The 15,991-nt window shown below is 37.8% G+C and overlaps 1 protein-coding gene across 2 annotated transcripts in view; it reads left to right on the forward strand.

Moving 5' to 3' along the window:
• LOC107596102 (neuronal tyrosine-phosphorylated phosphoinositide-3-kinase adapter 1-like) overlaps positions 1-15,991 on the forward strand; it is a 64,235-nt gene that overhangs the window by 32,572 nt on the left and 15,672 nt on the right. For both annotated transcript variants that reach the window (XM_016286720.1, XM_016286719.1), the window contains one exon: positions 13,963-14,209. In XM_016286720.1, the coding sequence (XP_016142206.1) occupies positions 14,025-14,209 (185 nt within the window). In that variant the 5' untranslated portion in view covers positions 13,963-14,024. The remainder of the gene's footprint in view (positions 1-13,962; positions 14,210-15,991) is intronic.

Here is a 15,991-nt window from a genome sequence, read left to right on the forward strand (position 1 = left end):
GAGGGCAAAGGTCGACCTTTCGCCTCAGAAGACAACTCTCATTGCCCAACTTATTTCTCTGAGGAGCGAGATGATCTGGCCCACGATTGGCCCTGCACTCGCCTATATGCCTTCCCTCCGATTGCCCTGCTCCCTCAGGTCATCAGATGAGTCAGGGAAGTTGGATGCTCGGTCCTCCTGGTGACCCCACTTTGGAGGAACCAGATGTTGTTCCCGAGTAGATTCAGCTGCTGTCTGCAGCCCCTTGGCCAATTCCAGTGAGGAAGAACCCCCTCTTCCAAGCGAGAGGCATGATCTGGCAATCCCAGCTCAAGCTGTGGAGCCTTCATGTTTGGCCCCTCGAAGAGAGTCTTTATAGCTCACTGCGATGGGAAATTAACAGCCCCAGTATACTCACAGGGAAGTTCTTTTTTATTCTTCATTTAGGGGTAAAACAAAGTTCGAAATACGTGAGCAGCGATATACTTTTATCGAACATTCCGATGCTGCCCACACTGCTGAAAGCATTGTTTAGATCAGGGCTGCCCAAACTCGGTCCTGGAGGGCCGGTGTCCTGCAGAGTTTAGCTCCAACTTGCCTCAACACACCTGCCTTTAAGTTTCTAGTATGCCTAGTAAGAGCTTGATTAGCTGGTTCATGTGTGTTTAATTGGGGTTGGAGCTAAACTCTTCAGGACACTGTCCCTCCATGACCGAGTTTGGACACCAATAAAAAAAATTAAAAAAAATGAGAAAACAGCATGCATTTTTTATAGAAAGCATAAGAAAAGCATCTAATCATAGAAACATGAGTATGTTAGTATGAGCCTATGCAAAGTAGCACTCCAGTAAAGTCACGTCATGTTTATTTATGGCATTTTATTAAATAGATTGTTTGAAGCAAGCAGCTGTACAGTATCAAACATGAAAAACAGTGTCAGTAGCTGCGTTTTCATGGACCCTAATAATCTGATCGTAATCCGATCAGAATAAAAAAGTCACATGTAACCACGTCAATCGGATTGAATTGATCCGATTAAATCCGATTAAAATTTTGATTGGATTGTAAGGGGTGGTTTATTCGTTTTGTAATCTGAGTGAGAGGAAATGTAAACATTTGATCGGATTGAAAACCGAAACTGGAAAGTACTGCGCATGTGCAGTAACGTAAAAATAGTGTGCCTTCCTGGTGAATAAAGTGTCATAAATGAGTGTCCCGTCATTCTAAAATTCTGCTTTCAGCGTCTGGGAAGTGGAGCAGGACAACATCCACCAGTCCTTGTTTAAGACTCTCATCAACAGACGAATGGTTTTGGGTGCAGGTAGGGGCACTTTATAAAGCAATAAAAGTAAGCAGCACAGCACAACATTTCATGTGCTGGTTGTCGCCTAATTAGGACCCGAAGTAGATAAATATCAAGTATGCTTTTTAAAACAGTAAGCAGTGTTGGGGAGTAACTAGTTACATGTAACGGCGTTACGTAATTTAATTACAAAATAAATGTAACTGTAATCAGCTACAGTTACTAAGAAAAAATGTGTAATTAAATTACAGTTACTTATGAAAATGTTAACGATTACAAAGGGGGTTACATTTGAATATTTACACACATCCACATACAGACTTAATTGATTTCTTTCCCAAATTGCACTGACTACTCTGAGACATACGGCCCTATAATTTCCGTGATGCGGAAAACACAGACTGGTTTGTAGAATCCAGTCATAAAAAACGGAATTCCTATTGCCTAACGCGGATGGAATATGCCACATTTTGGACGAATAAATCAAAAGTAGGTCAGTACACTTGAATCAAAACGCGATATGGACTAGTGTCTGTGAATATTACAACATCCTTGTTTAAGACTCTCATCAACAGACGAATGGTTTTGGGTGCAGGTAGGGGCACTTTATAAAGCAATAAAAGTAAGCAGCACAGCACAACATTTCATGTGCTGGTTGTCGCCTAATTAGGACCCGAAGTAGATAAATATCAAGTATGCTTTTTAAAACAGTAAGCAGTGTTGGGGAGTAACTAGTTACATGTAACGGCGTTACGTAATTTAATTACAAAATAAATGTAACTGTAATCAGCTACAGTTACTAAGAAAAAATGTGTAATTAAATTACAGTTACTTATGAAAATGTTAACGATTACAAAGGGGGTTACATTTGAATATTTACACACATCCACATACAGACTTAATTGATTTCTTTCCCAAATTGCACTGACTACTCTGAGACATACGGCCCTATAATTTCCGTGATGCGGAAAACACAGACTGGTTTGTAGAATCCAGTCATAAAAAACGGAATTCCTATTGCCTAACGCGGATGGAATATGCCACATTTTGGACGAATAAATCAAAAGTAGGTCAGTACACTTGAATCAAAACGCGTGTCTGTGAATATTAAGCCGCAAAAAAAGACAATATATGATCCTGCACGTTCTGCACTCTATTTTAATATTATTATTGTACAATTGCCTGCCGAATGTACTAAAGCGATTATTTCCGAATTCGCTATTCGATAATTAAATCTCTAATAAATCATGAATCGGTTAGTCATGACTGGCAATGCTTCGGCTCGTGCGCTCTCCGCGCCTCCGCCAAGCGGTTTGGATCAGAGTAATCAATGCGAGAGAGAGAATGGTGTGGACTGTGGAAGCGCACAGATGGAGCAGAGAAGCAAAACTACTGTTCAGGGTTTCAAGTTCTTTGTTTACTTAGTTAAGCAGCAGCAGCCCATTGCTCATCAGTCATCACTCAAAATACTGTATAAAGGACATCATTATTATCTATTGTGATGTTACTGTAGTAATTTAGCAGACAAGTAATCATATTTTATAATAGGTTTAGGGGGAGCTAGGAATCTGTTAGTCGTGAATGGCAATGCTTCGGCTCGTGCGCTCTCCGCGCCTCCGCCAAGCGGGTTGGATCAGAGTAATCAATGCGAGAGAGAGAATGGGGGGGGCTGTGGAAGCGCACAGATGGAGCAGAGAAGCAAAACTACTGTTCAGGGTTTCAAGTTCTTTGTTTACTTAGTTAAGCAGCAGCAGCCCATTGCTCATCAGTCATCACTCAAAATACTGTATAAAGGACATCATTATTATCTATTGTAATGTTACAGTAGTAATTTAGCAGACAAATAATCATATGTTATAATAGGTTTAGGGGGAGTTAGGGCAGACAAACAACACAACCCTTACGAAAATTAACGATGATTTTACTATAAATCCAAAGACAATGGTTACTATTGTCAAACCATGATTACCACAAATTAACCATGGTTTTTGCTACACTAACCATAGCATAACCATGGAATTTGTAGTAAAAATAAATACAAATGGTGATCCATTTGCCCCCCAAAAAAACAAAACATGGTTACTGTACTTTTACTATAATAAAAGCATGGTTAATTTTTGTAAGGGAAAAACATGACTCGTGTTCAGTATTAGGATTTTTCCATAAAGATATTGTGGTGATGTACTAATTTAGACATGTAGGCAATTTAGAAAGTATAGTTTTGTTCAATCTTGAGTATTAAAATCATGTGAGAGATAGATATCAGGGCAAAATAAAGAGACTGAAAATAAAAATGTAAGTGAAGGTGCAGTTCAGGAGAGAACTTTTAATTATTTTGCATGTCCCCAACCTAAGGATTTAAACCTGTTTTATGTGAGGTCCATACAAAAAATAGGGTTGTCCATGTTTCAGAATTTGTTGTGGGTGTATGAGTGTGAGATTTCCCGGCCTGAAATTTTTTTCCCAGTCCGCCCCTCCTGGAAATTAATGGCGCAGACATGCGGTTTCATTTACTACACATAGGCCTACTGAAGCTCACGGTGTTTGCAGCTTCTGCCCCCTCAAATTATGAGTACATGAACACATAAACAATCTCTAGAACTGCTCTGAGTCACTTCATGAGCATTTGACTTATTTTGAGAAAACTATCATCATATCATATACAAAGAGACACCAATGTTTCAGGAGTTTAGTACACAGAATAGGACACATGCTTATTAGATGACTGTATTTGAGTTGATGTATATGCTTTTATTATTATTTTTTAATTAACTATTTTTTTCCAAACCATTGTTAGCTGCAGTGTTTCCTGTAGTTATGCAAAGATTTGGTTTCAAAAACAGTACCAGTAAACTAGTTCTTATGATTTTAAGTCTGCATTGAACTTCAGATCAATCTCAAAGTAAAAGGTGGTACTAAAGTCTGATTTTGTGGTGGATGTGTTCAAATTTGATCATCTTAATTCAAGGGAGGAAGGATTTTGAAAGTCTGACTGTGTTGAGCACTATTGTAAGGTTAACCCTGCATGGTGTAAATGTTTGAAAATGATTAACAGTTACAAATAAACATTCATTAGAAATTTATAAAAGTAATCAAAAGTAATCAGTTACATTACTTTAATAAAGTAATTGAAAAAGTTACACTACTAATACATTTTAAATAGGGTAACTTGTAATCTGTAACCTATTACATTTCCAAAGGAACCTTCCCAACACTGACAGTAAGCGACATATTCATGCAGTGCGCATGTCAAAAGACTAAATCCAATCAGAAGCTTGTGACATATAAATGCGCACATCAACCCGATCACTTTATTTAGCGTTCCTGTAAACACTACGTTCAGATTTGTCAATCAGAATGAATTCATTCCGATGGAAGCAAAAAGTGTCCATGTAAACGTAGCTAGTGTCTCATTTCATCTGAAGCACAACTTCATTTTCTACTAGTGTATTCATGTTTTCACCTGCGGAGATCTTACCTTGACAGACTCAACAGACGAAATGTGCCAGAAAAGAGCATGAAAGAAGGCGGGGCCTCAGTGCGTACCTAATCTATCAGATTTACTTCCAGCATGGTATTAATTTATTAACATGTACACCTACCCCAACCCTAAACCTACCCTTACAGTAGGATAAATACAGTGTTGGTAGCATAATCTGGTAGGTAGCTTTATTTGTCAGAACACCTGACCGAATTGAGTTCTCTCTTGCGTCGTCAAATGTATCCATATATCTGCTCTTCTCTTGCTCCCACATACTGACATTTTTTAACGTTTTATGCGACGTGCAGCAAGTGTATTATAGCTTATGTCCCGCCGGTTTATATGTACGCATCTAACCTCCTAACCACGCAGCAGATTCTTTCTGAAATTTAATGAATTTCTTCCCAAATCGTCCCTCTCTAACATTTTTGTCGCGTTTTTATTCGTTGACGAAAATGTCAATATATTTTCGTCATAGTTTTTGTCATTCAAAAAGAGTTTTAGTTTGTTATCGTCTCCATGTCGTCAGTGAAAAAAATGTCGTTGACGAACATTATGCTGAAAATTATTCGTCCACGAAATGAACACTGTTTGGAAGCACAAAAGAAGGCATTAATCCCCGTGTTATTCAAGTGCTTAGCATTTAGAGTGAACAGAGTGACCCTCTCCAGCTGAATTGGTTGTTCCCGTTATTCAGGTAGAATGTTAAGTTCAGGAAGAATGAAATATTACAGTCTGGAGATCAGAAGTGAATGAATGACAGTTTCAAAACCTCCAGAACAAGTAGAATATGTTCTGATCTAAGACAGTCATCTGTGCGGTAGATGACAGGACCATGCAGTGGGTAGAATTAGTGCTGGTGGAGTTGTAAATGATGGCCACTTTCAAAGTGTTTCACTGTGCCTTTGTGTTTGTTTTGGCAGTGAGTGCAGAGGCAGGAGGGTGTGGGGGAGGATTGAGGAACATGAGGAGGTGGTAAAATTGCATATGTTACAGATTGAACTGTTCATGTGTTTGCTGATTTGTGGTGACAGAAATTCCAGAGGAATACTGTATGGAGAAAGGTGCTGTATTTCCTGAGGTCTACAGGGGAAGTGATTAAGGGGTGATAAATGTTATACATGAACAACATTTAATATAGCTAGGTGCTCTTTTTCTTAGTGCCTTTCATTTTATTACCGGTTGTGGCTATCAAACACACCATTACACTTTATATGCACTGTGCCTTGTGACTGTTCCACATGTTCAGACAGAAATAGGGAAAAAGGCTTAAAGTTTAATGTCCAGCAACCTTGAACAATACAGGAAAACCTTAAAACTGTATGTGCCTTTCTCACTAAATACATTTATAGCACTTGTAAAAGATGCTAAGGGCAGCTCTTTTGGAAAATTATTTTACATTTGTTTCTGTGATGGTTACTGATAATTTTGTTGTTTTTTATATTTATATATTCATTTACTTATTGTAGTTAACTGATTTTTTGTTTCTTTGTCTTTTGTTGCTGATTTAGCAAAGAGATTTTAATTCCCTGTAATCCAGTCCAGGCCCCCCTCAAGCCCAGGCCTGAGACAAATGGCCCAGTTGTACCATAGTTACTACTGCTACTAGAACCTGGTTGTCTTAACATTTCCTCTCTGATGTTATGTTGATACAGAGAGGCTTTAAGATACATGAAGTTGTTTTGTGGGCAGCAGAACAGCTGTATATTGAGCACAAAGCATTAAGTGTTGATTAAAGGGTGTAGTTCAGGTTAGGTGGAGACATATTTAGAGGAAGTTGCTGGAAGTGAGCACTTTCGAAATTTTTCAAACTGAATTTGCTTATCTTTGAATTATATCACACAGATGTTGTATTTATTTTGTGCAGTTCTTTGTATTTGTAGAGAACATGATAATGTTGACATCTTTTGCCTCTATCATGAAGCCGGTTTAGCCAGCTAAACCAGCTAAGTTTCAGTTCTGTCAGGACCACTATCATCAAAATGATTGACACTTACCATACAGTTTGGATTTGGCGGTATGGTTCCGTTCTGGGCAAAAAAACTCCCTGCCCATCCATGCAGCCGGTCATGAATGAGCAGGGAGAGCAGCAATAATAACCCCCCCAACACAAACGATAGACCCGGACCCCCCAACACAAACAATAGGCCAGAACCGCCCAAACCACAACCAATGGCATTCTGAAAGAAGCAACATGAACCATAGGCCAATCCCACCCCCAACCACAAATTGATGGAAAATCTGAAAAATTCATATCCTTCTGAAATAGCAGAGACTGGGGGAGCATGCCCCTTACAGAAGGAGAGTAGCAGCATGCCCATTACAGAAGAGGAGCAGCAGTGGAGGGATGCGCATCTTTAATAAGCGACTGAGAAGAGCAGCATGCCCCTTTAATACATACAGTAACTGTTACCTGAAATGATTAAGCAACAAGCATATGGTCAATTCCAACAAGCATGTTGCCCTCATCCGGATAACATTGATAGCATTTGAATAACAACCTTCAGTAGCGAAATTACATACTGTGCGTTAAGTAACAAGCATGTTGCTGTTACTGTAATTAAGATTTACAGTAGCAAACTGTATTTGGTTTACAGTAAAAAAATCTAATTCATCAGTATATTACTGTAATTCTAATATATCATTACATTTTATAAAGACTTCATTTTTACCTTACGTAGGTACTACTGGCATTCAATTAAAACAAACAATAATAACAAGCATGTTGCTGTTACTGTAATTAAGATTTACAGTAGCAAACTGTATTTGGTTTACAGTAAAAAAATCTAATTCATCAGTATATTACTGTAATTAATTCTAATATATCATTACATTTTATAAAGACTTCATTTTTACCTTACGTAGGTACTACTGGCATTCAATTAAAACAAACAATAATTACAAATTCTTTATTTAAAACATTGCATGCATAACATTTATAAACAGTCTTCCAATGCATCTTCATTTCTCCTGGACATTTTGCACTGCATTTTGTATCATCTGGATTTATCCTAATAAAAAAAAAAAAAAAAAAAAAAAAAAAAAATTTTTGGGCAAAAAAAAAAAAAAAAAAAAACGACTTTATTCAACAATTTGTCTCCTCCGCGTAATATCCGCTGGACGTAAACAGCGTATGCTGTTCTGTGTCAGCTGCGTCACACGAATACGCTGTTTTTGTTCAGATCAAATCACAACAACATAGGAAACAGATCCGGCGTGACGCAGCTGATATTTTACAAAATGGCACCAGGGTTACGCAGAGGAGACGAATTGTTGAATAAAGTCGTACTGTAATTAAGATTTACAGTAGCAAACTGTATTTGGTTTACAGTAAAAAAAAATCTAATTCATCAGTATATTACTGTAATTCTAATATATCATTACATTTTATAAAGACTTCATTTTTACCTTACGTAGGTACTACTGGCATTCAATTAAAACAAACAATAATTACAAATTCTTTATTTAAAACATTGCATGCATAACATTTATAAACCGTCTTCCAATGCATCTTCATTTCTCCTGGACATTTTGCATCATCTGGATTTATCCTATTTTTTTTCCCCGGGATATTTTTCAAATTTGGATTTTAAAAAAAAAAAAAAAAAAAAAAAAAAAAAAAAAAAAAAAAATCTTTAGGCAACAAACAATGGGGAAAAAAAGATAAGCAGCCAAAGAATACATGGCCAGCTGTAAAAACCAGGTGCTGCTCCAAAACATGGCCACCACCTTTACTCACCATCCACTTTGTTAGTGACAGAAATGTCTTCTCTGAAAAAGTAGAAATGGCACACTTAAAAGGCAAACCCCATATAGAATACACAAATCTCTCAAAACCATAGTTGTTCTTACCATGAATTATCATTATCAGTCTCAGGGTGGCATGCTCATGTCTCTCTTGATGCTTCATTGTAGTTGCCTTCAAAAAAAAAAAAAAAAAAAAAAACCCTGTAAATTTTAAATTCCATTAAAAACTAAAACAAATTCTAAAGCTAGAAAAGGCAGCTAGCTATAAAACTAGTTTAACCTAGCTAACATACGATTTTATTTTCTCAATAGGCTACTGGCCAACATTAACTACGAACACCTGAACAAAATTCACATTAGTTACAATGTAGATAAGCGATGCTCGTTAAAAGAAGTTTCAATTCGGTAATTCAATAAGCTAACAAAAGTAGTTTGAAACGACAGCGCAGTTTACCATAGTAAAGTTTGTTACCGCTATGTTGACGGGTAAATGTTACTAGGTTAAACTGGTGTGCAAAAATGTTGACAATCAGACAGACAAACGTACATATATATTTTACCTTGCTTACTGGTCTTATTCTCTCGTAAGGTGTCAGGGTCTGGGTAGAGGATGGAGCGAGGACTCAGTACTGCAGAGAAAGGGCTTTTATTGGTAATAAAAATAAACAAAACAGCAACAAAAACTACCCCGTGGGGGAAAACAGGCTGGCAAGGCAAGGCAGGATCTGGACACAACACGACATCCAGGGAGAGATGACGACGAACTGACGCAGGACTGCAAACACAAGGAGAATAAATGGAGAGCAAATGAGGAGGGTAAGGAGGGACCACATGTGGGGCAAATTAACTAATAATCAGGTAACAAGATGGGAGGGGTCAAGACAATTGGCATGAGCACATGGAACACCGAATCAAAGACAAAAAGCCATGTGCTCACACAAAACAAAACAAGCACATGGCCAGCAAAACAAATCACAAGCCATGTGCTAGAACAAAAGACACGAACACGCAGCTAATGAGAAAACTCATAAGCCGCGTGTTCACACAAGACAACAAGAAAAGCACGCGGCTGAACACAACCCGCGTGCTACACGAAACACAACACACGTGGACAGAAGAGCGCACGGCCGAGCGAACTCGAGACCGCACGCTCCCACAACAGACAGAACATGGAGCGCGAGTGTCCGGACCCCGACACGTAACCGAAACTCAAGACATGAGTACCGGGATCTGAACACCACGCTCCAACATGAAACAGTACACGCAGACGAGAGCGCACGGCTCGAGCACACTCGAAGCCGCACGCTCACATGAAAACAATGACATGACGCGAGTGTCAGGGCTCTGTCACAAAACTATGAATTACACTAGACCGAAGTGACAGAACCCTGACAGTAAGGTGCAACGACACACAGCGCAGATGTTCTCCGGAACTCTTCCACTCTTGCGGGTTCATCCCCGGGCAAATACAGTAGTATACAGCAATTTAAAAAAATACTGTAAGTCACTGTATGTGGGGTTTGACGTCACAGAAAATTCCCATGATTCAAAGTGTATTACAGTTACTTACTGTAAAGTGAATTTGTAGTATTATACTGGGTGATATACAGTAAATAACTGTAGAAATTACAGAAATGTCTAACAGCTTAAGCAAGCATGTCGCTGACTTAAACAGCATGTTGGCAATAATAGTTGGAAAAGTTTAAAGAGACTACATTCCCAATACTAGATGAGCCTTAAGCAGCAAGCCTGTGTCATATCAGATAGAATTAAACAGCTTTAAAAACAAGCATTTTTCTGTGGTAAGTTTAACTAGGTACCAACGTGTCGAAATACAACCAATAAGCCTAAAGCAACAGTATGCCTAGCAACAAACATGTTACTGAACAACTAGCCTTAATCAACGAGCAATATTTGCCAATATATCATTTTTGCCAATATAGCATTAGCAATGAGAATAAAAAAGAAGCTTAGCTTCATGAAGACATTCAGCGATAAATAAAGGGTGTAATACGTGGATGCTTGATCCCCTTCTTGATATCTTACTACTTCCAGTGGGGAAGGCAGATCTCGTGCAAAGTGTTGTTGATGCAGTCACATTAGCACAACTTCAGCGATGATTTGCGGGCAAAGAGTCCATGTCAATGATGTATTATTGCAAGAAGAGGTGCTTGCTCGGGTCACTTCCTTGCAGCTCATATCAATCAACATGGTGAATTTGCGTTCAAGTTTACAAACTTGAATCTAATGAGAAAGTGTGTGGGAAACTTACACCTCTTGCAAAATTCATGATTATACGCTTCCTATAGAGACGGAATTCGCCATCTAATATGCTCCTGAGCAAGCGATAAAGCTGCTGAATTATTCTGAATAGACCTTATATAGGAATGCCGTGATAGGCGTCGTATTCCTACAGGTAGATGTGGATCAGCTGAGAGACAGCTGATGCAAGCTTGACTCACAAGACCTGCCAGAACTAGCGCTATACACTTAATTTTAGTTTGTGCCAACTCTGGGTTTTAGCACCATGAAAGTGGCTTTAAGTGATGTTCATCGCCATAATAACTTATGCTCCACAGCTAAACACATTTGCTAAGTCTGTGCAAATTTGTTTAAATTCTTCATATTTTTCAACGTTTTAATCTTTGGCAATGAATCACACTGACTCTGTCACGAGAAGTGAATCAGAGTTTCAAGGCATGTGATTGGCTGTTCATTACTGATGTCAGACTTTCATGTGTATGTGCTTCATAAACTCAGGATAAAAGCCTGAGTTGACAGAAAAAAACTGATGATCAGTGTCATGGTTCCAACAAAGCCAGATTGGATTGGTTTGGTTTTGTCGGTTCAAAACTAATCCTGTAACCCTGAGTTTGTTCAGCCACCATCATGGTACAAGCCCCTGAACAAGAGAGCTGTCCTGGTATATCTTGCCAGGTATAACCATTCAGTTATACTCATACTGATGTGGCTGAGCTGTTAAAGCCACATACAGAAATGTCAAAGCCAAGGGTTTGTCTAATCCTGCTTCTGAAAGCCACCTTCCAGCAGAGTTTAGCTCTAGTCCCAATTAAACACACCTGAAACAGCTAAATCAAGGTCTCCAGGATCACTAGAAACTTCCAGTAGCAGGATTGGATACCCCTGATATATAGTAAGCAGAAGCTTGTCTCCAAGAAATTGTTTGCAAAGGAATGATGAAATCAGATGTTTATCTATATACAATTTTTATTGGCAAGTTTGTATGAATATGTTCTGCCAAAACTTTCATCAGAATCTCTATCCATCAGTGTATTGGTTCTGTGTTTTTGAGTCATTGATCAGTTTTCTCTGTCAGGTATCATATCCCTGTTGGTAAAGCATCAATTTAATGCAGTTTAAGTTGTTGTACATAAAAAGTTTGAGTCATATATTATAATATAAGCCGTATACATCTATGACATTCTGTATTGCTCCATATTCATCTCTAGCTCCCCTCTACTGTAAGATCTGACCCAGTTTACTATGAAGTTTAACTTGCAGGCATGGGTTTAATGAGTAATTATATAAATTCATTTATTTTTCATTCATAGCTCTTCCTTGAGTTAGGCAAAGACTGGAAGTTAAACTGCACGTGTGATCCAAATAATACCTTTGGTTGTGTGTGACATTATGAACTGTTTAGTGATGCATGACTGCATAAGTGGGTGCCTGGATGCAAATTAATCATAATGTAATGTGTTTGTGTGTATATTAAATGTGTTTGTTGTCTATAGGACACTAAAACTGTATGAAAACATTGGAGTCCAGCTATATTCCTGTTACATAGCAATACTGCTGATGCACTCAGCGTACACACACCTGCACATTCAGCAACATACTCAGCTAACCCACTCACCTTCTTGTCATTGCTCTCTATCTCTCTCAGTCCCTATCTATCTCCCTCACCTGTGCTTTCTCTTTCTCTCTGTGCTGGAAAAACACTGGAAAAGCACAGCAGTTGACAGCTGTATCCTTTTTAGCCAATCAGAACTCTCTCATACTACTCGGTGCTCAAACTCTGAGCACTCTGTACAATATCTGCCCCACAACAAGCAGCTCGAACGTGCTCACTCTCTCTCTCTTCTTCTCTGGCTAGCTTGTTCTCTCTCCTGCCAGAATGCCTGTGTACTACATGTGACAGGCTGCATTACAGACTACAGATTTATACAGGCACAGCCGGGGCAGCCCGGGGGCCTGCAGCCAATTGAGCCACTCACACTTACTCAGATCTTCCTCTGAAAGAGAGAGAGAGATGGTACATGCCCTTTGCAGGCTACTACGATGAAATTGAAAGTGCAGTGGTGATGATTTCAGGTCACAACTTAAGGTTTTCCTTCCTTATATATCACATGTGTGATGTGTAAATGTGCAAGACAGATCTGAAGGCAAAGTGTGAAAAATTATTTAAAAATAAAAAGAGAATATAACAGTGTTTCCCCTATGTGGGTTGCAGACCTGTTGTAAAAGAAAAAAAACTAAACAATCAGAAATGCAAACAATCATATATTGTGATATACGAATGTGAAAATTCATTGTATTTTAGCACAGATTCATCTGTCATTTTTACAGACTTGGTTTGTGTAGTATAGAAGTCTTATTTGTGAGAGAATTACAGTGTTATTTTAGTACTATATTTTGTTATGGTATTTATTATTTTGACATTCAGTTTTTATTTTAATTTTAGTTCAAGTTGTAGTAATTTTGACATGTGCTTTTGTTATTTTTAGATATTTTTTTATATTTTATATTTTAGCTTTTTTTTGTTCAGTTTTTGTCATTTTAGTACTTCAACTCATTTTTCAGTTAATTGGCAAGGCAGCATTTCTAATTTTCTAAAGTTTTTTTATTTCATAATATTTCTTTTTTTAAATAAGTTATATTATTTCTTTTTTATTTCAGCTTTACTTCAATTAACAAAAATAATTTTCAGTATTTTTAGTAACAAATCGCAATCATTTTTACATTTTAGTTAGTTTAGTCTAATAATCACAAACAACTAGAAATGTCATTGGAAAGTCTTATAAATTTTGTTCAAAAACTGAACCTTGTATAGAGCGTAAAAATGAAAGTCCTAATGAAATTGTTATGGAAATGTGCTTGCAATCCCACTTATGATCATAGGGGAATATAAACCGCTTATGTCCAGGGGGAGAAGGGACTTGTGCATTTGAGCCTCTATTATGGACAATTAGTCCAAACTGTCTTCCCTTTTCCACATTAAAAAAGAACAACATGAGCAGCACTAGGGAATGCAGAGTATAGGTGTAGAGAATGCTGAGTAAAGCACTTTCATGAAGCGTCTGTGATGTGTTAATTGTTTCAGTTCAGTTTGGACGGTTGGGATTTTATGTTATCAGAAAAATGGAATGAATTTGCATACTTTTGAAAATGCAAACTACTAACCAAGTGCCTGCATTTTGCTCTTTTACAGATAACAGGGACGGGGGAAAGCTTTAAAGTCCCTCCCCCTGCTCCTAATTGGTCCTCTATACCATGAGCTCTGGCTCCGCCCAGGATGTGGCGGTGGAGAATTTCCTGCGTGACATAGAGAGGCGGGGCCAGTGGCTGCACTGCGCTGTTATTGGCTGTGAGGAGGAGCATTCCTGTGGCGACATGAACCTTTTGTACCGCAAAAGTCGACTGGATTGGAGACACAGAGATCAGGAGGGCAAGAAAAGGTAAAAGAAAGAAAGAAATCTGTGAGCCTGCTGTAGGAGAATGAAGAAATTTGTGAGGAGAGAGAAGGATAGAAGAGGTTACAGAGATGCCTTCCAGAGCTTAAATGAAAGGTAAAGGAAAGAAGGGAGCAAGGGGAAGATTAGTAAAATCCTAACTCTATAGGGAAGGTGAGAAAAAGATGAAACTGAAGGAGAAGAGTAGAATGAAAAAGATTATAAAGGAGAAGAGAGAGGGAGCGAGATGGATGAATATGACACGATTAAGAGTAGTCTTAACTCTGAAATGGAGACATTTGTCTTTCATCATTTATGCAAAGCATCCAAATCATATTTCTGCCTAAGACACAGAAAGACTGGAGAGAGAGATAGCAAGATATATTCCAGCACTATCTGCCCCTCTGGTGTCCCAGTAGATCAGCCGACATGAAGTGTAGCCAAAAACAGCTGGAGCTTTTAAAAATGAGACTTCTTGGTCTAATTATCTTACAAATAAATGCAATTATCCATAGTTATTCAGGTTTTTATTTTTAATTCATTAATTTTAATTAGAAATAAGTTACTTTTTAATTAATTGTTCCAATATACATACAATTTGACTGTCATTAATAGAAAAAAAATCACATCTTATGGCCAATAACAAACAAATGGCAGATAACAACAAATGGCTTTCAATAATATTTTGTCTGAATAAATTAAAATAAAACACTAAAAAAAGACTTGATGTAAATGCTACAAGTGAATTTAGGCATCAAAATATATTCAAAATAAATATACATTTTGAGATTCACTCAATATTAAAGTTTCATGAACTGAGCATGAACAATAAAATATACAATTATCGGCTGATACGATAACTTAAAATCTCTTAAAGGGGTCATATGATGCTGCTAAAAAGAACAGTATTTTGTGTATTTGGTGTAATGAAATGTGTTTATGCGGTTTAAGGTTAAAAAAACACATTATTTTCCACATACTGTACATTATTGTTTCTCCTCTATGCCCCGCCTTTCTGAAACGATTTTACAAAGCTCGTCGGCCTGAAAAAGCGAGGTGTGCTGTGATTGGCCAGCTATCCAGTGTGTTGTGATTGGCCGAATACCTCAAGCGTGAGACGGAAATGTTGCACCCCTAACCATATTGTGATGATGCCCTGTCAGGCCGGAGCAATGGTTCAAAAACATGAAAACCCATTATAAACGAGGCATTCATTGCATCCAGTGGGGACATAATTATGGATTATAATGATTTATATTGTCTTTTTACGCGTTGCATTGCATCGCGCCGCGTAAACATAAAACCATGTCTGCATTTGTGATCGGAGAAATGACAAACAACAAGCACTACTCTACACTGTCCAAAAAACTCGCTTTAAATATATGAAATATAAAAACTTTTTAAATTTAAAAGACGTACTTACAGTCTTTGAGTCAGAACAGCCGGCATTGTAGTCTACTCTTCCAGGAAACAGTCCTCCATAAAATGTGCTGCACACATCTGAATATTTGGGTTGAACTGTTCTGGAACAGTGTTGTAAATACAACTTAACCACTGATTTCTAGTCGTGTCCATTTTTGGAAAGCCTCTTTAATATCGACCTAAAATCAATATAATCTGATTTCAGCAACTTAAAATATCTAATATTTAATATATAACTGATATGGTATCAATATCTATTTATCTAAGTGAACGTGTGTAGCGTCATGTTTCACTCTAATTCCTTTTCCTAAATCACCATTTCTTCTTCTTCTTAAGACACCTTACGTTTCTTATGTAAGTATGTAT

The sequence above is a fragment of the Sinocyclocheilus grahami genome, unplaced genomic scaffold (genome assembly GCF_001515645.1).
Source record: "Sinocyclocheilus grahami isolate Dianchi unplaced genomic scaffold, SAMN03320097.WGS_v1.1 scaffold215.1, whole genome shotgun sequence".
In the NCBI taxonomy this organism is placed as follows: Eukaryota; Metazoa; Chordata; class Actinopteri; order Cypriniformes; family Cyprinidae; genus Sinocyclocheilus; species Sinocyclocheilus grahami.